The 26,174-nt window shown below is 51.6% G+C and overlaps 1 protein-coding gene across 3 annotated transcripts; it reads right to left on the bottom strand.

Moving 5' to 3' along the window:
- Window positions 1–862: 862 nt before the first annotated feature.
- On the bottom strand, window positions 863–16,113 carry TCEA2 (transcription elongation factor A2). Of its 3 annotated transcripts, none has more exons than XM_038159005.1 (10): window positions 15,926–16,113; window positions 13,469–13,531; window positions 12,742–12,847; window positions 11,573–11,663; window positions 6,437–6,570; window positions 4,968–5,024; window positions 4,122–4,276; window positions 3,640–3,786; window positions 1,724–1,795; window positions 863–1,161 (listed from the first exon to the last, which is right to left on the bottom strand). In XM_038159005.1, exons 1-10 carry the CDS (start codon window positions 15,992–15,994, stop codon window positions 1,153–1,155), a joined length of 903 nt encoding a protein of 300 aa, XP_038014933.1. In that variant the 5' UTR covers window positions 15,995–16,113; the 3' UTR covers window positions 863–1,152. The 3 variants fall into 3 exon arrangements, with proteins under 3 accessions (XP_038014933.1, XP_038014934.1, XP_038014932.1); XM_038159006.1 differs by lacking the exon at window positions 15,926–16,113 and adding an exon at window positions 14,483–14,673 and having other exon boundaries at window positions 878–1,161; XM_038159004.1 differs by lacking the exon at window positions 863–1,161 and having other exon boundaries at window positions 1,679–1,795.
- Between the last annotated feature and the right edge of the window lie 10,061 nt (window positions 16,114–26,174).

Here is a 26,174-nt window from a genome sequence, read left to right as displayed (position 1 = left end):
ACCCCAGTTAAAGGCTATGAGAAGGGAAAAGAGGGATTTTAGGTCTGGCTGAAAGCTGTTGTGAGCTCAGATGGAATTTCCCCACCAGGTTTTAGTTAGCTCCCAGAAGGAGCTTGATTCTGCAGGTCTCCTTCACAGGGTCACATCTGCAGCTGTGGCACCTGGGGCTGGCTTTGCAACAGGATCCTTTCCTTATCTGACCTCTTCCAAGCACCAGCTCTGAGCTCACTTCAAACCCCCTCCACTTCTACAGCTAAGTGCTAACAGCTCCCACCCATCCCTCTGGCCCTTACCTTGTCCAGATCCAAGCCTCTGGAAAAATTCCTGTATTTGCAGCATTTTCCCTCCTCCTGAGCCTCTCCAGCAAGCCTCTCTGAAACTCCAAGCTGTTTTTCAGCTGTCAAGCTGAAAAGCAGAGCACAAACAAGAAAGTGCCTGGGACTCCCTGTGAACAATTTGGGCTGGGATTTTCTGTGGCTGGTGTCACCCTGCTTTCAGTCTGTTACAACCTGGGCAGTACATTCTGATCTTTGCAGCAGCGGATGTTGTTGGCATTTAAAGGCTCAAGATGACAAGGAATCAGTGCAAAATCCAGTGAGTGCTGCCAAGATGGAAAGCAACATCTGATCTTTGTCCCAAAAGCTGTTTCCTGTCAACAGTACTGCCCACCCAGCTGCCCCAGGCCGTGGCCCAGTGGTTGAGATTCCAGGAGGTGACAGAAACAAGCCTTCACACATCAAGGGTGTGCCTGCAAGTCACATCTCACTTTCTGCTGCTCCAGGCATGATTCGGTCCTCATCCACCTGGACATGGACCGCCTGTCAAGTTCCCATGCTGGAAAAACAAAGTGCTGCACACACAGTTGAAATAAAAGTCAGAAACTGACAAAAAATGTTTAATATTAGTTTTGAAGAGAAAGTGACCGTACTCGCTTAGATGAGAAAGTAATGACTGGGTGTGTTTAGTGAGCTCTCCCGCCAACCTGTCAGCCCACGGCTGTGGCTCTCTGCGAGGCCCAGGCCTCCCCGCTGCTGCTCTCAGCGTGTGACAATGCAAACTCACTGGGACACAAAACACAACTGCCATGGGAGCCGGCGTGTGGAGGCTGCGCTCGGGTCTGCGTTTGGCTGCCGCTCTGGGCCTTGGCACATGTCAGCAGAACTGCAAGAGAAGGGAGTTTAAACCCCAATTAGAAACCTCACAGCCAAGGGGAGCTGCAGAAAAAGGTAAGGATCCAGGTGAGGGCTTGTTTCAGAAGCTGGCAAGGGCTTGGGGGTTCTCAGAAGCAGGGGCCAAAGGGAGCTCCCATGTGAATTTCTCGCTGTGGCTCTTTGGCAATTTGTAGCGGCATCATTTCTGCTCACCACTGACCAGGAGATTTCTGCTCACCCCTGAGCTCTGTGCACAGCATGAAAGAGCCATTTGGAAATCCTGAACATCATCACCACTACCCTCAGAGGACAGAGGCAGCATGGAAAGCACTGTGAAGCTGGTTATGGAAGAAGGGACATGAGAAGAGAGCAGGGAATGTGGAAGTGAGACTTGACCCCAGATGGTCTGCAGGGATGAACCCAGGAGCTCTCGCCTCTGTGCTGGGAGGGAACATCACTCTCTAGAGCCAGTGAGGGTTTGGCAAGCACCTCTGAGCAGCAGCCAGCCTGCAGCATGGTGGATGCAGCCACCCCAACACCCCTCAGTGCCAGTAATAGCCCTGGTGTGCTACCTTCCAGCGATTGCCACACTCATTGCACACGACGAAGGTGGTCATGGGCTCATCGGAGCTGCGGGTCTGCACCTGGGGGGACAGAAAGGAGGTGAGAGCTGAGCATCACACACGGCCCTGTCCCTCTGGCCTCCAGGGGTTGGTGCTGGGCTCACAAAATCAGTGAGAGACCAAGGTTTGGGATGGCAAAAGGAGCTTCCCAGTAAAATCAGTCTGTTGTTTGTGTTACACACAGTGTACACACAGACACATCATGACCCCTTTCAGCCTGACATTACCTCAGTGACAAGTTTTGGGACAGCATATTTCCCTCCTCACCCAATCTGCTGTCCGTTTCTTGCAGGTGACTCTGGAAGTGGACATGCCCACAGCCAGTCCCTCCCCAAAGTGTCCCCCAGGAAGGGATGTGGCCAGCACTGCCATGACAAACCCCTCAGTCCCAAGCACAAAAGCATAAAAAAAGCACTCAAGCCATTCCCATTTACAGAGCAGTCCTACATCCTGGCTTCCCAGGAACACACTCCGGGTTAGCAGGTTCTGCACAGTTCCAGTCTGGTTTGTGTTTGAGCCATTAAGGAACTCTGATATTTAACCCAGATGTGATTGCTGCCTCTGACTGGCTCTTGCCAGAAACACATACTTTACTAAAAACCAGATTTTCGTGGCATTTGAATACCACAAGGCAGATCTAGACTGAAAACACTGGTGCTCCCCACACTAGTCAGGCAGAAATGTGCCAGGGGGTGATTATGATGATCTGCATGTGTAATTACCCAATGTGCAAGAGTCACAGTATTTACATGATGCAAATTAACCATTTTTGCAAGAATGCTGGACAGCTAAATTCTGTAATTCTCCCCCTTTACTGTCTGCTTCCAACATGTTCATAAATGCCAGTTCATCTACTTGAGACTTACATCTCATCACCCACTACTGATTTCGCTAGAAAACAAATCAAAGTACAGAAAGCCTCCTGATATTGCTATTTAGAGGACACTGCTGTCTCCTGCTCAAATTCCAGGCAGTCAGACTCCAGTCCACTCCAGGTGGAGACAGTGCTGTGTGCTGGGACAGCCCAGGAATGCTTACTGGGAGCATTGGCAGAGCGAGGCCCCTCGCCTGAGCCAGCCTGTGGGATGCAAGGCTGCTGCTGAGCCAAAGGAAACTCCCTGGTCAGATTCCTGGATCTCTTTCTCTTTCCATGTGTTTATATGTCAAGTCCAAGCAGATGCAGGAGTCTCACCCGGCACTTGCACACGCAGTTTGTGCGCAGTCACTCAGCAGCAATCTGGTGGCTGCTGGTGCATTTTTGGGTATCTGCACATTCTAAACCACTGACTCACAGCAAAGGCACATTTATCTCCAGATGCCTGGCACAAACATGGGAGCTAAAAAGCACTGGTAATGCACAAGGCTTCCAACAGCTGGCCACAGGGAAGAAAAATCGTCTGTCTGCTCACATCACAGCTTCGTTTATTCCTTTTGTTTCACTCATTTCATGCTATTTCATTTTAAATAAGTTGGGATTTATCCAGGTGCAGGTAATCTATATTCTTGATTTGTACTTTTAATACCATCAACATGTCTGAGTCAGTTTCTGCAGCCTCTCCTCTACACTACCCACTCTTTCTTGTCTGAATCCCAGCATTCCCACCTGCTTTCAGTGTAGAGCACTGCTGAACTTTTGAAAGCTTCCTCAGTGCTACACAACTCCCGCTCTTGTACAAGTGAGCCAAAAATTACACAAGTGCACAGAAGCATGTGCAGAAGTACATTTTAGACAGCCATGAGTGTTTTCTATCCACCAGTAGCAAAATCTGTGCTGTGCCGCAGGGCCTGTCACAGAGCAGTGCGAGCTCATGACCATGACAGATCATGTCCAGTGCAGAGGCCAAGACAGGATCAGGAAAACCAACCTGGGTGTAGGTACAGTTCTTCTTCTTGCATTTCCCACAGGTGAAGAGGTCAGTCTGTGTCCCTCCTGTCTTGGCCATCTGATGCTCCCGGATTGCTTCTTTTGTCATGGCTTTCCTGATCTCTTTCAGCTCATTACTGGCCATTTCCTTTCAGGAGAAAAAAAAAGAAAAAAGAAAAAAAAACCAATAAAATCCCATCTGCCCAGTTTTACCACCACACCCACTACAGTGGAAACAGCCACCAGGACAAGGCAGCCTGACCGATGGGCATTAAGACAGAAAGCCTGTTCCAATTCTGGTTTCTGGTTCATACCCAGGGCCCCGGGATGATGGGAAGGCCCAACAAACCACTCTCCACACTGCAAGCTCACTCCATGCACCCTGGCAGCAGCTACTGAGAAAACTGCAACCCTTGCATCAGCCCAGCTAAGCCCCAGGACATCCCCTATGAGAAGCAAACCCTGCTCCCCAGGCTCCCTCACCTCCGAGGTCATCACGGCGATCTGCTCGGGGGTGATGGCCCCACACAGCACGTTCTTTTTCAGCTCGGGATTTTTGGAGTCCTTCAGGTTGGAGATGCGGCTCCTGACGCGGTTTTTGTATTTCATGTCGGTGTTCTTGACATCCTGGTAGATGCGTAAGGGCAGTCAAGGAGCCTGCAGCCAACCCAGAGGCATCAAGCACTTCCCAGCCACCCGTGAAGAGCAGGGATTGTCACCCACTGCCAGGATGGAGGTGCTGGGACACAACAGCAGCATCTGCTCCGGGAGGTCAGTGCTGGATGTGAGAGCAGGTTTATACAATCCCAACGTCCCAGGGCTTCCAGCTTGGACTTTTTCACTGTGCTGGAAATATTCAGCTATTCTCAGGTTCTACAGCCTCCTCTCTCTCAGCAAGGCAGCCACAAACCCCTTCACTGAGAGAGCCCAGCTGCACCTCCAACCCCACAGTTCCTAACCCAAGCAAACTCCACACATAAGGCTTATCTCACATTACCATGGGAGTTGATCCTCACTGCTCCATCCTTTCCATTGCTTTTGTCTGGATCAGCACACTCTCCTCAACAGGGAGCACAGGGAAGTTGTGTGTATTTGGAAGCAGAATCAAAAGCAGGAAACAACATTCTGATGGGAAGGACAAGCAAGGGATTACAGTCTCTGAGCTCTAACTCCACATTCCTTAGTGACCCAGCCAAGCAGAGCTGGAACCAGACCCAGAACCCTGACAAGCTGCAGCACACCATTTATGCACAGACAGTCCCGTTTTTCTTTTGAGCACATGGATTTCAGTGCTGGAGGCATGCAGGAAGCACAGCACAGCAAGGATATACTCTTCAATCTGGGCTGCTATGTGCTCGCAGTCAGCACCGATGGCGATGTAGTCATCTGCAAGACAGCACAAACAGGAGCTCAGTGGCTTCCAACCAAGCCAGGGCTCCCCAGGCTCAGTATGTCTGAGCTACACATCTGGACAGCTGGCTGGTTTGATTCACATGCTCTTCCCATCAAATGGCATCTTGGCCTTTGCTCTTGCTACTCTCTGACCCTTTGGAAAAGGGCAGTGATGAAAATAGATTAATCTAGCCAGTCTGTGCCCTGTGCCTCTCTAGGATATGGACTGCATGAGACAGAGCTAACAACAGCCTTGGCCCAAGAGCTTATTCATTTTCCAATATATTTTTCATACAATTGAAATCAAATGTATATAGGCAGGAATTGAGTTTCATCAGATATTTACCTCAATAAGTAACTCTACTCAGGCTAACCATCTGGGAGGGCCTGGAGGTGTGCAGCATGGGGATCAAGCCTTCCTTCCTCATCACACTCCAGGACTGTGTGCTCCTCCCCTCTTTTCCCACACACCAGTTAAACAGCACCATACAGAGTGCACAACTGGCATGGATTTGGACAGCCAGTACGATAAACACCATAAAGGAAGGAAGGTAGGGCACAGCTGAGCTTAGGGAAAGGCTCAAGGGAACTCTTTCCCAGATTTCATATGGAAAGGGTTTTTCTAAGAGCTGTGCAAAACATTTAATGCAGCATATAAATACATGCACAGGAAGGCTAGAAATAAAGACCTCATGAACTTCTCCATCTGTCATCTATATTCCTTGTCTGCAAATTAATAAGACTCTGCAATGCTTGGACCCCAATTTTTTAAAGGGATCTGCAATGTGGACACAACCAGATGCTCAAACTTCCAGACATCCTGAGTACCTGCCTCTCACTTGAGATGGCACAGTCTGAATGCAAGAGGGATCTGTTCCACTCCAGATCCAGAGGATCACAATATTTAGGGAGCTCCTGTCTGCAAAGGCAGCAGAGTCTGACAGCAGATGCTGACTGGCATGAACACCATTCCTACAAAGTTTGTGTACTGAGTTACAGATTCACTTTGTGCCCCAAGGGTGACATGGAAGACAGCTTCACTTAACAGCAATCAGAAAAGATCTAGAAAGTGAAGCAAATCCCTGCACACCTGAAAGATTAAACTTCAGCACAGACCACCCCATGTTGCAACCCTGTGTGACAAACCCTGTGTTCTTAACAGCCATTACTTATTGTCATGCCTCCAGCTCAAGCCAGGTCCCTGTGTAAGTGTCTGAAAATGCTGCAACAGCAGCCAGTTCATCAAAGGGGTGACCAGTGGCTAGACTGAGCTGCTGGCAATAATCCTTTGACAAGGCTGCTCTAGAACAGTATGTCTAAGCTGAGCTGGCACTGACAGTCTCTGTCAGAATGGTCCAGGAGCTGTGAAGCACTCGAGGCAATGCAGGGCTTCCCCCAGCACTTACCATCAGCCTGCAGAGCTGCTGTCAGCATCTCCCTGCATTTGTTGCGCACAGCGTCGCACGTGATGGGGGCCGGAGGGAAGGTGGTGATTTTGGGGGTGGTCGGAGTCTTTGGAGGCTCCTGCCTTTTGTTGGAGCTAAAAGAAAAACTTCACCTGTCAGAATGTCTCAGTTTGGGCCACTGAGAGCAGAGAAGGAAGCAGCAGGTATGTGGCCAAGCATCCTGTTAATCACAATACAGAACCAATCAGAACACAGCGCAAAGTCATTGTCCCACAGCATCACAGAGCACAACGCGGCAGCCAACGCCCTCAGCCCAGACAGGAGCTCTCCTGTGGACACTGCTGGCTCCAGCTGAGGTTTAATCTATTAACAACCCTGCCAGCTATCTTGTGTTATTCAACACACATCAGCTGCTGCACCACTGGGCATCAAGCAAAAACATCACTGTTGGACACCACCAGTAACCCAGATACACTCAGGACATCTGAGACCATCAGCTCTCTCTCAGTTTGGCAGTGCAGTGCAGATTCATGGTACTTCTTTCCTCTTTAACTTTGCAGGACACCAGGCCTGTAACTGCTCTCAGCAGAGAGCAAGCAGAAAGCTCCAGAAGAAGGAGCTGTGCTAAGGAAAACAAAGAAAAAGAAAGAAAATGGCTCCTTCAGCTTTGATATTTAAAAAACACCACCAACAAAGCGTAGCACATGAAAGGTTCTTCCTTTTTCCTGTAATCTGAGCAAGACACTGATTACTCATCTCACAGAAGAGCACCCCTACATAGCCACACACAGCTCATACAGGTGCCAGGCTAGCACAGGGCTGAGAAATACTCCATTTCCACCTGCGGGCAGTCATGGGCACAGGCAAGGGAATGCAAACACCTGCCTGCTGTGGCTGACTCAGTCGGGTCACCTGCCAGGGGAACTGGATGGAGACCTGCCTGCACAATCAGCACATGATGTGGGCAGGCTGAGTCACTGCTGCGGGGTCTGCATGCAGAGAAGGAACCTCAATGAGCAGCTCAGCTGGGTGTGCACACAGCAAGCCTAACATCTGCACATGGCGTTAGTCAGCCCTGCTAACACTGCTGGTAAAAGATCTGGGTTAGTATGAATCACAGATGATTTTCTAGAGCTTTAGCCTCCCCCCTAAATTGAGGCAGCAGAACAGCAATTTTTTTCAGCAGAGATTGCTCTGGCTTTGGTGATTTGGCTGTAAAATTCCCTGTATTTATGGCCAATGCCTGGTACCATTATTGCACAAAGAGACAGAAAGGGGAAAAAAAGATACCTCAATATTTCACCCGTGGCATGCTGGCAATATCTTCTTGAAGATCCAAGAAGCTTGACAAATTTTGTTAAGCTGGGTCACTACTGCCAGTTCTTTGCCATCAAAAATAAATTTGCTATGAACAAGCACTTCCACTACACTGTCCTGGAAGGGATTAGTCAGCCCACAAAAAAACAGCACTAAGCTGGAAACCTCCTGAATCTGCTGCCACACAAACCGAGCCAGACAACTTTAGGGACTTATCCTGGGAGCTCCTGTGACTAAGGTCATATCCAGTGTGGCTCAAATCCCACAGATCACCACTGGGGCTACCAGATTTCCTCAGTTCAGAACCTCACCAAGCCCTTTTCAGAAGCATCCATCAGTGAACCTTCAGCAAATGGTTGAGGTCAAACCAAAGCAGAACTTTGATTTATTGCTGATATGAATGAGATGATGCACTCTGTACTGTCAGCTCACTGTGTTTTTCTAACCAGTAGCTGAATAAAACCCCTTTTTACCAGCTGGTTTTACTGGTCGCCACTGCAGGAGCTTATTAAAGAACAGATTTGTGTCCAAGCAGCTCAAAACATTCAATAGGACTTACACTGCACATGTTACAAAAAGAAGAAACAACTTAGCCTGTAAATAATCCATTAGATGATGATTTTCTCCCATCTGGAATGTAGAAACTGCCATCAGGTACTTTTGTGCTTAAGAAGCTACACACAAATCACAGGCAGCACTCATGGGGGTGTATATACCAGAGCATACACTAAGGAATAACCCATAATTCAGGAATAACCCATCTAAAAAAATCACAGCTTCTCATGTTACATAAAACAGTTTGGGAAAATTAGACTTCCCAAAGGACAAAGGCAAAGCATACTTACAGTAAAAGGAAGGACTGAAGGAATATGGGTGGTTTGTGGCAAGGGAAACTTAAAGGAGACAAGTCCTGAAATTCCTTACAAAGGAAGATGGTAGGGAAAAATCCACAGGAGGGTGTAGAAATGGGTTTAGTAAGACAGGTTTTGATTGAGAGTAAGTTTTAAACTGTAAAAGTGAGCTATGAATTGGAAATACTGCCAAGGGCAGCTGTGGAAATGCCTTGCCCTGAGGTTTTCTAGGGTTGTCAAAGAGCTTGAAAAAAGCCTGTCAGGGACAGCATGGGCAGAGGTTATGCTGAGCTAAGAAGGAGCTGCAGGAGAAGTTTCCCTGAGAGCTCTTCCAGATTTAAATATTGTATCATTTTGCAATCAACAAACAAAGGTTTTCCAGAGCAAAATCCTGTGTGTGAACTCAGTGACCTCAGTGTGAACTCAGAACATCAACCTTCACTACAATGAGTCCTCAAACACAGGTCTTCAATCCTGTATTTGCAGAGGTAATATTTGATTCTCAGGAAGGTTCTATCTGCAATTGAATATTTAGATGTTTATTCCTTGGGAGTGGAAAAAAAAGCTCAACAAGATGCATGGTAGTCCCACTTCTGTTAGCTGATGAGGAAAGCTACATCTGCCTGCACACACACACATCAACCATGCACTGAGATGAGAGCTGATCCCTCAAGAATTAGATGAAACACACTTCTCAGCCATTCCAAAGACAGAAAATTATTTATTAAGGTTTAGAGGTTAGTTTATAAATAGAATTGTTGGGAAATAGAGCTCAAACACACCTAGAAGACTTATTTCAGGAAATCCTTGTGGTTCACACTGTTCCTGTTAAACATGAGAAAGAGCTTGTAAATCTATCCAGGCAGCAAAAGTTTATACATAAAACAAGGCTATGCTGGAACAAAATGGTGGCAAAGCAGCAGCCAGAGACTGCAAACAGAACTCAGGGCTGCACTGGAAGAAAACGCCACAGAAGAGCTAAATTCAGGCCACAGATCCAAAACCTCCTAATAAAGGCAGTTTAGAGAATCCTGGAAAAGAAAAACCTCATGCTGCCAGAGACAGAAACATTAGACACAGCCCATTAAAATGTACTACACTATGGGTCTGAAACTCTACAGCACAACAGAGTATGCTTTGGATTAGAGCAATGCAGTATCTAAATTCACAGGTGCCAGCTCCACGCTGGCTGGCTCAGAGCCTCCAGGTCTTGCAGTGATAGCTCCAGTCACTACACAGGGATTTCTACATCTGTGCTCCAGAAAGCAAGATGAGTTGCAGGCTAAGAGTTAGTCAAATATTTTTCCCTGACCAAAATGGAAGGCGTAGCCAAAATCTAACAGACTAAGAGGCTGAAATATCTGAATACAAACTGATTTCTTTGGTTTCTTGACAGCAGCCTCATCTGAACCAGCTATCACACACTGAGCAACCAGTCTGACTCCACTGCAGCCTCTGCTTCAAAGAACAGAGACTCTCCTCTGCCAATAAATTATTATTTTTTTAAGGCAGATTAGTAGTTTATTTTGCAGGACTGGAGAAAAAACATTCTTGTCTCTGGAAGAGAGCCTGGCTCAACAGACTAACACCAGGAGCTGGCCCCTGCTCCTGGTCTAGGCTACACTAATCCATTGGCTTCTGTTCATCCTCCACAGCCAAGGGGATGCTTTGCTAGTCAGAAGATGGAGGCTGAATACACGTAAAAAGCATCAAGGATTAAAAAAAACCCCATAAAACTGCAGTACCTGCAGCACATTAAGGTACAAGGGAACATCACCAGCACAAGACAGCTCCACCCCACATACCCCGTGATAAGTGACAAAGCAAGAGGCAGCAAGGAGGGGTTTTGCCTCTGTGCCTACAGCCAAGATCCTGTTCTGAGTGAAATCCCACACAGATACACACAGATCTGGACAGCCCTGGCTCCCATTCTGCACTGCATCACTGAACTCCATCCTGGCTGTGAAGTCTCCCAAGTCCTTTCATTGCACTACTTAGCAAATCCTTTTTCCCATTTTATGGAAGTGAAGTAACCAAAGATACCAATCATTTAAAGTCATGGAGCATCAGCAGCCTTCTCTCCATCAGCAGCTCTGGATCGAGCTGCAAAGGCTCACCCTGAAGTGCCAAGCCTTGAGAGAGCTGAGCAAAACCAAAGAAGTGACAAGAAAGTGACAAACAAAGGCTGCAAACATGGAAAATCCTGCAAGCCAGCAGGACTACAGCCTGAATACTCTAAATCTTCTGTCAAACTTGGGAAATTGGCTAAATCACTTAAGAGCCAAATCTAGGAAGTGCACACCCTCCTGGGATCTGAGGCTGGGAGAAATTTCTAGAAGAAAGCTTTAAATCCCATTTTTCCCCTCCCCTTTGATCACTGTCTGCACTCAACAACTGCTGTCACAGGCAGTGGAAACAGGATGCAGCATCCAAGGCATGGCAAGGAGCAAGCATGCAGCTGACCTGCCAGCTGGGGGACATCAGCCACAGGGAAAAGGGGACTTCTGCTGGGATTTGTCAAGGACAAAGAAATGGAAGTTTTACTTTAGTAATGTATCAATCAATCCCATCCACTGCAAAGGCCAAAAACAATCTTCATTCTAAGGAGTTCAAAGTTAGAAATAAACGAAAATGCATAAAAATGCAACATAAAAAATAATAGGGGAATGCTCTACTACTAGAAAAAACAACACATTACCAAGAGTAAAAAACATTAAATAAAATATGAATAAAATTTAAAAACTCACTAAAGCCACTGTATTTCTAGATGTGTATTTCTGCATTACAGTTAATTAATAACACTACACAGATGAACCTTGAAGAAGAAATACTTCAAGCATCTCTGACCAGAAATTTGACTATACAAAATTCCTGACTCAAGACACTTAAAAATAAAAATTAAAGTAAGTTGCCTTTATAAAACTTAAATTCTCTAACAGTGTCATCTTTGGTAAAAGGGAAGTATTACCTTTGGTCTCTTGAGTTACCAGTCTCCCTGGAGGAAGATGTTGGCAAAGACAGGCTTTTCTTTTTGTCCTCATTTTTTTCCTCAGAAGCATCTGTGTTCAAAAGAGGAATAAGTTCAGAACTGGTCTTTATGCTACAGCCCTGTCTATACTCCTCAGTGTTTTCACACTACCCACTGTTGGCCTAAAGTTACTATTCTCCCAAAAAGAATCAGGAGAAAATGCCTTTATGGCCTTCCTGCTTCCCAACAGACCTTTTCTTTGCCTCCAAGTAGAAACTAATTCAAACAAAAGCTTTCCTCACCAAACTAGAGAGCAATCAGTTTCCCTGCCTGGGAGATAAGCTTCCTCACAAGACAAGCCTCTTCACAAAAGTTTCTTTCAGAGGCTGCTGAGCAGGGATTAGATCAAGCTCTCTCAAGCACAACTGCAAGCAGAATTTCCAGCCAACACCAGCTGAAGGGCCAGTACAGGCTGGTCCTTGTGGAACTACAGCTTCTTCTGATTCCCAAGTGCTGCTGAAAGCCAACAGCACAGCCCTGGAGAGGACTTTCATGACACTGTACAACAAGTTTGACCCAGAGGTAAATTGTCTGAGTCTAGCCAATACACACCCAACCTAATGAGGAGGTAACAATCCAGGCGGGACAGGAAAAGAGCCCTTTTAACATTTATCCAGCCTGGCAAGAAATGGGAGCCCGAAACGGGGAAAGCCTCCTCAGCTGGAAATGGTCCATGTGAGTTTATCTACAAGATGGTGAACTAAGATCCTTCTCCAACTCACCACCCCAAATCCATTCCAGCACTTCCCTTCCTGAGCTGCTGCACGAGGTTGACAGCACACATGGTGCTAATGCCACACAGAGCACAAGTGGGAGCAGAGGCCTCAGAGCACAAATAACATTGCTAATTATTATGTGATGAGGTATAAGTTAACAGTCCTGAAGCTTTCAATGCCCTTCCAATGATGAGCTGGCTAAACAGGAGCTAAATCTGGGGGGATGCATGATAGGACACAAAACTCGAAAGACAGAGAGGGTGGAATTGTAAAGGCTGATTTGCTAGAATGTTTATTCAGATCAAGAGATAAGCTCTCCCAAAAAATTCAGCCTCCCACTGAAGGCAGCTTGTTCACAAGCTGAATCTGACAGGAACATGCTGACTTCCTTACCTAGAAGTTTCTTCCAAGATTTGATGAGGGATTTGGCAAGTGATATCACTTCTTCATCTGTGCTCTGCTTCCTCAGTGCATTCACCGACATCCCAATGCGGGTGGACTGCAAGGGAGCACCCCAGTGAACCCCCCCAGAACAGATTCAATATTAGTTACTAACTGAAAGCTCAAATAACCACGACAAAGTCAAAGCCATGACCAAGACACGAGTATCCAAAGGCTTGCAGAATGATTCTCTGACCCTTACAATTTTGGAAGAGTGAGGTGACACTCTCCAGCTTGCACAAGTGAAAAGAAGACACATCCAATCTCCCACAAATCCCTTCCCTACACACTTGTGAGTGACATTCAAGCTTAGAGTGAAAAACTCCAAGATGCATCACAAACTCCAAATTGTAATTCTGCTCACTCCTCCCCAGTGTTCTAAATATCAACATTACAAAGAACTTCTCCCACAACTGCCCTCTGTGTTTGCTACTTAACCCAGTCTTTCCTCTTTTTGCAGCCTACAAACAAGATTTGAGCAGTTACACCCATGGTGACCCAGAACTCTTTAACTGCCAGTCCAAAACCCAACTTCAGCACTATTTTGTTGGATTTAATGTTTACTTTTATTCTTTGCATGAGGTGAGAAGTGTGAGGAAATCTATTAAGTTTATTTAGACAACATTTTGAACTCATCCAGATGTAAACTTAAGCTTTTTACCATAACTGTGCAACTGACCTGAAGTAAATCCAAAGTCATAGGCATACTTTTCAGTTCTTTCAGTAAATCCATTGCACCTTCCTGGAGAGGAAAAGAGAAAAGAGAATGAGTGCCTCAGCTTTTATTAAAGAAATTCAACAGCTTGGGAATAGACACAGAAAGTTGAATTCAAAGGGAAGAACACCAACAAGCATTCCCTGAAACATCAGCAAGCACACTGCTGGGTGCTGTTTCACACAGACAGCAGATCCTGCAACCTGCAGGCACCTGAATCATTGGAATGGGCAAAGCAGATCAGTGGAGTGCCACAGTTCCTTGCTTGTGTATGGTGCAAGTGCAGCATTAATTTATTATTCTTACCTGGCACACTGAACGTTTTTAACACCAGAAAAACACACTCTGAATTACAACTGTCGATGACTCCGTGTAGCTGCTCCCTAGTTTTCATATTAATACACCACTCTGCTCAGGAGAAAAGCTGAGGAACAAAGCCAGCTAGCTGTGATGCTGAAGAGTTGGTCATTTGAAACTTGTTCTGTGAAGTCTCCTTCTAGAAACACCATTTCTACACCCCAGAACCCAGCACCAGGAAAAATCTGATGAGGAAACTGTAGATACCTAAAACTGGCAGTCACTCAGAGAACTGGAAATCACTTGTCTCCCTCTAGCACATCCCAGCCTGGCGTAGGCCTGTCTCCATTCAGCTGGCTCCTTCCTCCCAACCCCCTTCCCTCAAACAAGGCTTCCAGTGTTCACATCTAGCAGCTCATTTACAACACCGACCACTCCAAGCCCAGTTGCAGCACAAGAGCTGCACAGCCACCATTGTAGGGGAGCGAAGCCGCCTGCACTGCCAGCCCTGTCCTCACATCCCGCCCTCCCTATGCAGAAGGGCTGCTTCCTACTCATCCCAGGAAGCAATCCAGCTGCAATCCACCCTGCAGAACAGATGCTCAAATCAAAGCAGAGTCAAAGCTTTCAGCGTGCACACAAGCAACGCACACCAGCATAAACCACACACATTTACCGTACCCAGAACGACTGACTTGACCCTCAGGCAGTTTCACACCTTCCTCTTCCTCCAGCCCTGAACACCCCAAGTGACCCGATGACTCCTGACTCCAAATGGAGCCACTCGCCACAACGGCAGCAAATGAGGATCCACAGAAAAACTAGAGCAACAAACAGGTACTCCAGGAAACTGTCCTGCAGGAAGAGGTCTAAGATTAGCCAACACACAACATGCTGCAGCTCAGCACTGTCTCAAATGCCGGCCAAGAGGAAATGTTGCATACCCCTCCTGTAAGAAGCTGCCTCTTTCCCAATGAAGCTGGAAGCAAATTCTGCAAAGTTGTTCCTATTTCAACACTGATGCTGAAAACCTGCCACCCGCGAGAACAGACACCACAGGATGTGCTTTAGCCCAAACACACTTCCCTGGGCTGTTCCAGCAGTGACACAAGTGACAGTGCTCGCCCTACTCACAGCTGGCAAGGTCAGTCCAACATCCAAAAGTTCATGTGATAACAGCACCCAGCATCCCACCACATGAATGTCACACTTCTCTAACCCCTCCCACTCCTCGCCCATCATCTCCCACTCCCCAGAGCCATTCCCAGCCTCAAAATCCCTGTCCCCACCCCAAACACAGATGTACAGCCTACCTCTTTCACAAACCCTTGTCAGCTTTCTGCCTTAGCACTTGCATGACACTGTTCTTTCAAGCACTGATACATCCCATTAAGCCGGAAAACACCGGCTCCTGTCCCCGCAGGCTGTCACACGGGTCACAGACAGCAGCCAGCAGCTTGGCCGGCCCTCCGCACTCCAGAGGCCACGGCAGCGAGCAGCAGCGCCGGTGCGGGATGGAGATGCAGGAAGCAAATCCATCAGCACCGGGGCTTTCCCCGAGGGCAAACCGGAGCCCCGGGCCCGTGCCGGTGGGGACTCCCCTTCCAAAGGGCTCCCAACGGGACAGGGGAGCAGGGCTGAGGATGCTCTCCAGGAGGGGAACACCGGGCAGGCAGCACAGCGTGAGCCCCGCAGTGCTGAGATGTGGGCTGGGGATGCCGGAGGCCTGGGGTGAAGGAACTGGAGGCTCCCACAGCACCCAAGGGGGCAGATAGGGCTGCCCGCCCAATAAGTGGCAGTGGGTGGATCCCACACCTCCGCAAAGAATGGGGAAGGGAGAGGGCGACGGGGCCTGGGGGAGGGAACCCCACTTTAAAGGGGGGAGCGGCTGCTCCAGCACGATGTAATGACCGGGGCGGCACTGAAAGAGAGGCTCCCAAAATGGGGTCTAGGGAGGGGGAGGCCCCTGACAACGGGTACCGAGGGAGAGGCGGGGTCCACCAGCGCGGCAGCGAGGAGGGGATCCTGCGGAGAGGAGGGGGCGCGTCCGCCAGACAAGAACCCGCGGCAGGGGGCGGCCCCCCACGCCAACCGGGCTGCGGGGGCCCTGCCGCCGCCACTCACCGCGTTCTTCTTGGCCACCATCTTGTCCAGGCGCCTGGCAATGCGCACGATCTCGTCCTCCCCGCCCATCTCGCCGCTCCCCGGGATCGGTGCCGGGGCCGGACGGGGGTCCGGGCGGGGGGAGCTGTGGTCGGTGCCCGGCGCCCACCTCAGCCCCCGGTGCCGCAGTCAGGGCGGGCGCACGCGGGGCACGACGGGAGTTGTAGTCCTCGGGACGCCAGCTCCACCCGCCCTCTGCCGGAGCGCAGCCCACGGGCGGGACTTCACCTCCCAGCGTGCCCCGCGCCCGTTCCGCGCCGTGCCGCCCGGCCGCCGGGGGCGCTGTGGGGGCTGCGGCTCGCCCCGCGCAGGGGGCTCGGAGCGGAGCCGGGGCTGAGGGACCCCCGGTCCCGGCCCGCGGGGCTGAGCCACGACACGGCAGCAACAGCCGTGTCCCAAAGTGCTGAGCGGGTCCGGAGGAGGCCACGGAGATAATGAGCACCTCTGCGGGGGAGACGGGCTGAGAGCTGCGGCGTTCAGCCTGGGGAAGAGAAGGCTCCGCGGAGACCTTTAAAGCCCCTTCCCGTGCCTCAGGGCCCTCGAAGAGAGGTGGAGGGAGGCTTTGGACAAGGGCCTGGAGTGACAGAGCGAGGGGGAACGACTTCACACTGACTGAGGGCAGGGTTAGGTGGGGTATATGAAAGAAATTGTTCCCTGTGAGGATGGGGACAGCACTGGACAGGGTGCCCAGAGAAGCTGTGGCTGCCCCTGGATCCCTGGAAGTGTTTGTGGCGGAGTTGTATGGTGCTTGGAGCACCTGGGATGGTGGAAGGTGTCCCATGGGAGGGGACTGGAACAAGATGAGCTTTACAGGCCCCTTCCACCCCAAACCATTCTGTGACTGTGACTGTTATCCATGGCTGTGCTGAGCCCTCGGAGCAGTGCTGGATAAACTGCTGGATAAACTGGATAAATGCTCCCTGGATGAACCGAGGCTGTGCCCCTCATACGGCCTTGGGGACTGGACAGCAGTTACCAGTGGCGAGAGGATGGATGTTCTAGGGGGGCCAGGCTGGACCCCCTGTAGATGGCACTCGCACACTGTGCGAGGGCAGCGCATCCCCCGGGAGCTGCTGCTGCTGAGCGCTGTCGCTCCCTCCAGCTGCCTCCTGGCAGAGGGAGAACTTCCACGCAGAGCCGCCTGCACAGCCCTCGCCAAGCGCTGCTTCAGAGAGGGCCCTGATTGTGCTAGTAAAGAGCGGCCGTGTCCTGCCCCGGTGGAGCTGCAGATCATGTGGAAGCACAGGGATACGCTACGTGTGGCCTCGGGATGCACAGGCAGGTCTTAGGAGCCAGAATTCCCAGCACTCATCTCCAACTGCACTCTGTCCTGGGGCAGGCTGAGTCACTGAGGGCATAATCACAGACTCACAGAATTGGTAGGGTTCAAGGGCTTGGAGATCGTCCAGCCCCACTTCAAAGTCAGAGTCACCTAAAGCAGGTGACACAGGAACTTGTCCGGATGGGTTTTGAATACCTCCAGAGAAAGAAGTATTGAACAGATCAGTGCTAAAGCTCTGATGGGTGCCTGACCCCCAAATCTGCCCACTAGCAAGCTGCCAGCTTGCTGTTCTTTATAGCAACACCATGGAGATTTATAACAATGCCACGGAGCTCTGGGATCCCTTGAGCAAGAGCTGCTCCCTGGATGTGTGAGACACGTGTCAGTTCATCCCTGAAGCAGCAAAGGTGGTCCCAGACCAAAAGTGAGCCCTGGACCCTCTCCCTAGCATGACACTTTGAAACTTCTTGGCTTGGCCCCACGTTTGTGAACACGAGTTCCCTCCACCCCACAGTCTGGAGCCTGTGCAGCACCTGGAAATACTCCAACCCTTGTCAGGGTCTGGCTGTGGTGTCAGGGGGTGCCATTTTGGAGAGGCTCACCTCTGTTAGGGAGGAGGACACAAGTCCCAACAAGGGGACCGTCTGGAAATGAGCAGCCGCCTGTCCTGTGTGTGGGGTCGGGTCACGCCGGTCCTTGGCGTCAGAGACACGCTCGAGCGGCACTGCTGCCACTGTGAGCGTGGTTTGTGTCGCTGCAACGCAGAGATGGTTCCTGACCACAAGTATGGCCGGGGACGTGTCTCAGATTCCAGAGCACGCAGTCACTGATGCCGAGCACCATCACCCTGTCGCGCCCTGCCTCGAGCGGGAGCCATCCCCCTGCCAGCGCTGGCCTCCTGCAGTGGCAGCCAGCCTCACCCAGGGCCCACCACTGCCTGCCTGGCAGTGAGTCCCCAAGGACAGAATGGCACGAAATCCTCAGAAATCCTCACACCTGCAGCCCTAAGTGCCTGCTGGGCACGTCCCCTGCCCCCGCTGTGTGCCCGTGGGCACGGGCCAGCTCTGCAGCCCAAGCCTGCAGCCTGTGGCTGAGCTCTTCCCAAGGGTTAACAGGACACAACAGGCCAGGCGCTTGCAGAGCGGGGAGGGTTCCTGGCTGACCTTGGCTGGGAAGCAGCGGTGGCGTCGCTCAGCCCTGCCCCCCAGGCGTGTAGCCCACAGCCAGAGCGCTCCCCAAGCCTGGGTGGAGGTAGATCCAGAGGAAACTCCACCTCCGCGGGAGCCAACCTGCTATTGCAGGAATTCCCAGAGAAATTCCCGCTTGGGGTGATCTGTCAACGGATCCATGAACTTTCTTTTACCTCTTGTGAAAGCAGCTACTTGAATGTGCTAAAAACAGAGCAGGGGCGAGTCCGTCAGGGAGAGGCTGGGAGGGGGCTTTTGCTGACCCCTGCACACCAAGAGACTCCCTGAAAGTCTCTGTTTGTGGTGCCTTGCTGGCAGCTGCCCTTGGCAGGCAGATCTGGGAGAGCCAGGAGAAGTTTCCTGCAAAATAAAACCCCACAAAATCTCACCTGTTTTTTCCACTGGGCTACTGTATTTCCCAAGCAACTCTCAGCAGATTTGAACACAGCGAATGGGCTGGATCAAGTTGCTTCCACTATCCTCAGTAAGTTCAAGTCATTTGGAGATCAGCCATCAAACCCCACCCTTTCTCTGCTCCCAACCACCAGGGGCTTGGTCTGGCCCACTTTTGGATAAAACAGAGATGAGAGGCGCTCCTGGGCCTGCCTTGTCCATCCACCCACCATAAAACCCACAGGGAAGCTCTGTCCTGAGACACCCCCTAACTTCAGGGGTGCTCAGATCTCCAGGACCTCAGCAGGTCACTGTTTGGAGGACTGGTTGTCCTGGGTGACACACTGGGCTCTGAGCTGGTAGTGAATGAACCCATCCAGAGAACAACAGACAATCACTAGCTGGGAGACGCTGAGGCAGGAGATGGGAGCAGCTGCCGTAGGCTTTGCCAGAGCACCACTTATTTTGGAGAGTAGTTTTGATGCATCTCTCCTCCTTTTCACCCTCAGCCTTGGCTGGAGGGCTCCTGGCTGATCCTCTAACCATGCACTTGTGCCAGCCCTGGAATGGAGGCAGGGATCTGCCTTTTCTTCCCCTCCTTGCTTGCAGCTGTCTGATGTCCTTAATCTCAGAGCTCTGGCACTGGGGACATTGGACCCTAGAGCAGTCAAATCCTCCAAACACTTAGGAAACCTGGAGAATGTGGCGTGAATGGTGACTTATATTTCTGTCTTACAGACCATCCTCTTTTCTCCTTTGAGGAGCCAAAGAACCTCTCCACACCACCTCTTGTGGCACAGACACTCCTAACACAACAGAAAGCATCATGGTTGCCAGGAGATATTTTAGGATCCATCCATTCCATTCTGGAAGAGCAGCCCACAGAGACTCCATGTCCTCCCCTCCCCACATCCCCCCACTGCATCATGTCCTGGAGCTGCAGGTGAGCACCCTGGGGGTGCCTGGGGACACTGCCATCTGGACTTCCTGGGACACGTCCTACACCAGGAAAAGCTGCAGGATTTGGCTACAGTGGGCAGCAGCTGCAAAGGGAACGTGGCCAGGACCACCCTGTGTGTTAGCCCAGCCTCTGCCACCCTGAGAAACAGGGAGCATGGAAGGGAGGATGCACAGGAGATGATGGCTCCCAAGGGCCCTGCTCATCGTGAGTGCCAGGGTGGAGTTTGGACCTCCAGCTTTGCAGATGCTCTTCTGAGACATTTTGGATTTTCCCTAAACCTCTTCCTCCTAACAATTTTAATTATACTGGCTGCTGTTCAAAACAATAATGACAGGGAGAGGAATAAATGCTAAGCAGCAGCCTGTCACGCTTCGTGAGATGCCCCTGAGGGACACTGGGCCAGACAAGCAGCAAGCCCAGAACCATGCCAGCCAAGTGGGTGCAGGCTGCCACCCCACATCAGCCACCAGCAGATGGTGGGTCTGGGCTGGCCTGAGTGAGCGTGAGAGCCTGTGCAGGCACTCGGGTCTCCTTTCTCTCCCCCTCTCTGTCTCCTTTTATTCACCTCCATAAAACATAGGAAGTTCAAGCCATTCATTTTGCTATTTGTGTCTCCTTCCCCACGCCCCGGTTCCCTCCCTTGCCCCCTGCAGCCTCTCCTCTCACTGCTTGCCCAGCATCCTTGACCCTGAGAAGTCTGGTGTGTATGCACTTCCCTTTTGGCCCATGGAAAGCACCACTCTGAACTGGTGCCTTGATAAGTCTGCTGTGGGAAGGCAGGGGCTCCTGGGCTCCCACACAGGGCTTTCCCATGTAGCATTTCCTATGCTGTCCCTGCTCACCCATGCGATCTCCAGACCCGGGCAGTGGGAAGCTCTCTGGATGGCAGTGCCCCTCCGTGGCAGCAGGGCTGACCTCCTCGGGATCTCGTGACTTGCTCTGTGTCAAAAGCCACAGTGGAAGCGTTCTCCTGAGCAGGAGGAGGAGGAGGAAAATGGTTGACTTCTTATGGGGTAACATGGCACCTCTCAGTTTAGCAAAGGATTGCAAAGGTCTCAAACGCCCCAGCCCCTTCCTCTCAGTGCTTTTGCAAGCAGAGCTCTGGTACTGTCTCCCACAGAGTTTGGGATCAACGGGACCTGTGTCCTGTCAGCAAAGGAGCAAGCGTGTGGCAGAGCACACATCGAGACCTCAGAGGGGCTGGAGACAGGGGTTGACTGGCAGAGAGGGAGGAAGGATAGGCTCAGCGAGGAGGGCTGGGGCCTTTTCCATGAAAAAACCTCAGCAGTTCAGCCGTAGTTTGCCGGAGGGCAAAGGCAGCGTGTTCCTCCTCACTGCCCTCGTCGAGCAGAGCCAGGTCACCGCGGCTGTGCCGTGCCCTCTGCTCCCCGCGGCGATGGCAGCACAGATAAGGACCTCGTCCCGCTTATCGCCCCATCAGCGGCTCTGCAGCGGCTCCGCTGCCCCAGCGCCGAGCACCGAGCCCTGATCTCATCAGAGCGCCGCACACTTGCAGCTCGAACAATAACCAACACAATTCCCAGAAATGCACAGCCTCCTGCTCTAGCCTCCCTGGGGGAAAGCATGCCAGCCGGCCTGTCGGCACCAGCACAGCCATCGCTGCCAGCCGCTGGCAAACGCAGCCTGCGGCGGCCCCAGCGCGGGGGCACCCCTGCGAAAACAAGGGTGTGCTGGGTGGGGAGGAGGAAGGGGCCGAGCTCGAGTCCTTGGGGCCACCCAGGAGCTCGCTGGCCTCAGGAAGTCCCTCTCCCTCTTGCTGTTTGTGACCAGGTGTCTCGCCCTGTCCCAGGGACCCCGTTTGCAGCCCCTGCCCGCTCTGAATGCCCGCTCAGTTCGCAAAGGGGACAAGATGCAAAACTCAGCCCCAGCTGCCTGGGCTGGGAGGATGCAGGCTGGGCCATGGGCACTCCTCGCCTCAGTGGGGACCTGCAGCCTGGAGAGGTTTTTCCACATCTCACAGCTTCCCTAAGTGTCTCAGGCTGACAGTGCCTTTCCTGTCACATTTGAGTAATTGCTGTTTCCACTTCCAGATGGAATATCTGGACACCAAAGCAGGCATGGCTGGATGGTCAAAGCAGGGTATGTGCCTTGTCTGAGCTGAGCTAACAGTGGGAGAGGGCCAGCAGTTGGCATGGCCATCCTTTCTCCAAGCACTTCCTCTGGAGCTCACCAGCCTGTCTTCTCTTCACACAAGGCCAGATGTGCCAAGGAAGCAGCACAGTACAGCAGCAGAGCTGTCACCTCCAGACCTTAGAGCCTGCAGCAGACACACCAAATCCCCCTGCAAAAGCTGCAACGCTGGCACCATCCCAGAGCTCACATGAGCGAAGAGCAGCACCTGGAACAGCACAACAGTGTTCCCAGTGCAGGAGGATGAACCTTGCAGTGTCCCAAGTGGAGGAGGACCTGCCTCCCAGTGTCCCTGACATGAGGTGCATTGTTCATGAAAACACATGGGGAAGTCCAAGGAGGACAGACTCGCTGGCTGCGTTGGGCTTCCTGCCTCCTGGCCCCCGCCGCCGCCTGACATCATCGCTCCCGGTGGGAATGGCCACCCTGGCCCCACTCGGTCCCTGACATTAGCCAACAATTTCCTGACCTCCTGTCCGGCTTTTCAGCCTCCCACGGCCCCCCATGGTGGGGAGGCTTTTGTGCCTGAGATGATAGATGGATAGATAGATAGATAGATAGATAGATAGATAGATAGATAGATAGATGATAGATAGCTGCTTGACTCCTGACACCATGGCACAAGAGCTGACAAACCTGCATCCTCTTCCTCACTACCATGGCTGCAATTGAGATGATGCTGCCCATCACCTCACCGTGTACACCCGAGGGTATGGGATGGCATGGGAGTGTGCGTTCTCCAAAAATGCCCCATTCAGACTGACAGGGGCCAGGAAGGCTGAGGAGAAGGAATGTGGTGGTAAGCAGCACAGGTGTTGGAAGGATGAGTGTGAAACACACAGGTACTGCCTGGCCTCCATGCACCAGCCCTGTGGAGGCACCCCCCTCTCCCCATCACCCTCAAATCTGCCCAAGTGACAGCAGGGTCTGGATACAGTGTGTGCCACATCACCCATCCACCCTGCAAACACTGGCTTTTCCAAATAAACAGACTTTTTAGTGAAAATGTGGAGGATTGTGCAAGCCTTGGGCTGTTGCTGCACAGCCTCTCTTGCCTTGCAGCTGTGAGTTTTTCCCTGGGTGACTCCTCACGAGCAGAGCACAACCTTGGGCTGACATGCAGCAAACCTGCCCTTGTCCAAACCCGCTGCCATCAGCACTTTGCTGCAGCTGCTTCCAGTGCTGCTCTAAGAGTTTTTCCTTGCAGCCTAAACCCCCACCGCTGGCTCCATCTTTCTGGCTCCAGCCCACTGGGGATGGAAGGTTTCTCCTTCCCGAATACAAATAGAACTGTAATCTGCTAAACCCTGCTGTTGATCCCGACTGCATCCTCCTGTCCTGAGCTTTCTTACAGTGCCTTTTATACCGGTAATAGCACCAGGCTCCTTCTCCCATCATTGTTGACTCGACAATGAAAACTGTTTGTATTATTGTGTCCCCGAAGCTTTGCCAATAGCACATGTGTCCCGAGCTGATAGCAACAGGCTTTGGCAAGGCTGCAGCTCCATCAGATAAGAGCCTTTAACCTTATTTCTGCAGCTCGAGCACTACACGAAGGGCCATTCTGTTGTGAGCCTTTCCTTATCCTTCCCCTGAGCTTGCAGATCCACGGGCTCCATGGGCCAAGAAGAGGGGTCGCTGGCAAAGGGCAGAGGTGGAGGTGTTCAGGGCAAGCAGCCTGGGAAACAGCCTCAGCTTGGGTGAGAGAAGAGCCCTGGGGGGAGATGGAAAGACAGAGCTGCTTTCCCAGGCAATTTAAGGGCCAAATGCACGGCCGTCCCTTGTCCCCTGCCTTCCTCAGGGACCCGCTCCACCCCGCCGTGCTCCACCTTGGCTCGGCTCCCGCACACAGCAGGAGCGAAGTGGAGGAGAAACGCTGGAGCCCGGAGGCCCTCGCACGCTCCCGGCTGGCCCGCGAACAAAGCCTTCGCCTTGGAGCCCTTCCCTGCCGGCTCCCTCCTGCCCCGGCCCCCTGCGCTCCGCCAGCCGCGGGGATCCCCGGCATCGGCACAGCCCCGGGGGTCCGCAGCATCCTCCTCATCCCACCCTGCATCCCTGTGCCAAACCCCTCCATGGCTGCTCCCAGCATCCCCGAGCTCCAGCTCTGCTGCTGGGGGATTTTCCGAGCTGTAGCACAAAGGATGCTCTGAAATCAGAAAGCAAAGAAAACTGTGCTGCCTGTAGCAAGCTTTAAAACCTCATTTTTAGGCCAATTTATTGGAGGGATGTCACAATTCTTGGGGTTTTGAGCTGCAAATGTAGCACATCCCCTTTCCCTTCCCTTAATGTCCCCAGTGCAGCACCTAAAAGCAAAAGTTGTTCCTCTGCTGGCAAGGAGGGAATGCTCTCAGGTCCTTCTCTTTATTCTTAGTGTTATTATTGTAATTATTATTGTTGTTGTTGTTGTAATTATTATTATCATTCTCTCTGAGGATAGAAGCACTCTGTCAGAGATACATCCTGCCCTTTGCTGGGGAGATTGTTGTCTCTAAAGGTCTTGAGGAGAGACTGGGTCACCCCATGCCCTGTACAAGATGGGGAGAAACTGAGGCACGGAGCCACAGCAGCGTCTACCCCACTCTGAGCCAAAATTTCTCTCTTCCACATGCCTTTCCCTGACTGTGTGAGGTGAGGTTCTCTCAGCAACATCCTAATTCTTTCTGCTGGGCAGCAAAAGCCTTGGTGAAACACAGAGGTGACCACGAGATCCTGTGTGCAGCGGGGTAGGCTGCAAGCTTTGGCAAAGGTTGTCACTTCCAGGGATGCTGCAAAGGTCTCGCCTCCTTCCAGGGATGCTGTAGTGTTCCTCTTCCTCCAGGGATGCTGCAAAGGGCTCCTCCTCCTCCTCCAGGCCGGGTTGTGGTGATGCTCACAAACCAGGCAGCCACCTTCCTGTGAGCAAAAACCAGCCAGTGCATGGAAACCCCGAGCAGAAAGCACTGGGCTGGGGGCTGCAGGGGAAGTGGAGAGAGAGGGGAGGGGAGAGGAAAAAGGGGAAAGGGAAGAGGGGCACATGGCACAGCCAGCAGCCATCTGCCATCTGCTGCTGCCTGTGGAGGTCATGCCTCAAGCAAAGTTAAACCATGTAGGAGCCACAGCAGTTCCTGAGAACAGCAAACCTTTCCTAGATGGAGATGTCCTGTGGTGTTGGATCAGCCATCCCAGTGAGAGAGAGGATGGGTGACCCTTCTGCTGCCAGCCAGGGCACTCAATGCCCACAGTGGTGCCACCACCCACCCTCTCACATGGGCACAGAGGTTGGGAACGCACAGAGCAGAGCCCTGTGAGAAAGGTCTGTTCAAAGGGGAGACTGCACTTCTCCTGGGGATCACATCCTCTCCTGAGAGTCCCCAAGGTTAAAGCCATGGAGAGGGGCCATGCTGGAGCTGCAGATGGCTGGGGTTCTCATGGGCATGTGTGGCTGCAGATGGGGCCGCAGATGGGCCGCTCCAACCTACCTCCCAAAAAATCCAGGCTCAGAAATTCTTCTAATTGCAGTTTTCCTTTCCTTAGCACCCAAAAGGAGGTCAGGCATCCCGAGGCAGCCAGCCTGGGCATGCAGAGGGAGCAGGATCCCAGTTCTTGGCTGCATCTCCTGCGCAGACACCAGCAAGCAGCATTTTCTGCCAACTGAAGCGATGGAAGCAGCGAATAACCCCGGCATGCCCAGGCTCTGCACAGCCCAACTGTCGGCCAGCTGCCTGTTCCTGGGAGGATGCAGTGCCACAGGCAGGGAGCATTTTCTTGCTATAATCAAGAAAAGAAATTGTGCGGATCGGAGCAGCTGAATGGCAGCCAAATCTGCTTCTCGGCGGCTTTTCTACACTCTGTATTCATGTATTTGGCATGAGTAGCTCTGCATTGAGGTAATTCATTAATGCTCAACCAAAAATGTGTTTATGGAAGTCTTGAAATAGTTGGTAGAAGTGTAAGACTTTCCTTCCTAAAAGCCTGGGCTCTCTCTGTGATGGGAACTGAGTATTAAAGCAATGAGTGCTGCTGCAATCAGCTGCCAGGGAAGCGACTGCAGGCGGCGTGTGCCCTGCGCATTCCCGCATGCTCTGATCTCCTTGTGCTGAAGCCTTTCCTGGGATTTAGTGTCCATAAGCACTGTGGGTGGGATTTTCAACAGTTCTGCTCATGCTTGGGGTGTGGGGACCTCACCCCAGGTTTCTCAGAGAGCAGCTTAGGGAGCAAACAGGATGATGTGGCTGGAAGTGCAGTGCCCCGAGCTGA

This window comes from Motacilla alba, chromosome 20, assembly GCF_015832195.1.
Source record: "Motacilla alba alba isolate MOTALB_02 chromosome 20, Motacilla_alba_V1.0_pri, whole genome shotgun sequence".
NCBI lineage: Eukaryota > Metazoa > Chordata > Aves > Passeriformes > Motacillidae > Motacilla > Motacilla alba.
Note: the sequence above shows the minus strand (reverse complement) of the source record. Positions and strands in the feature narration are given on the sequence as shown.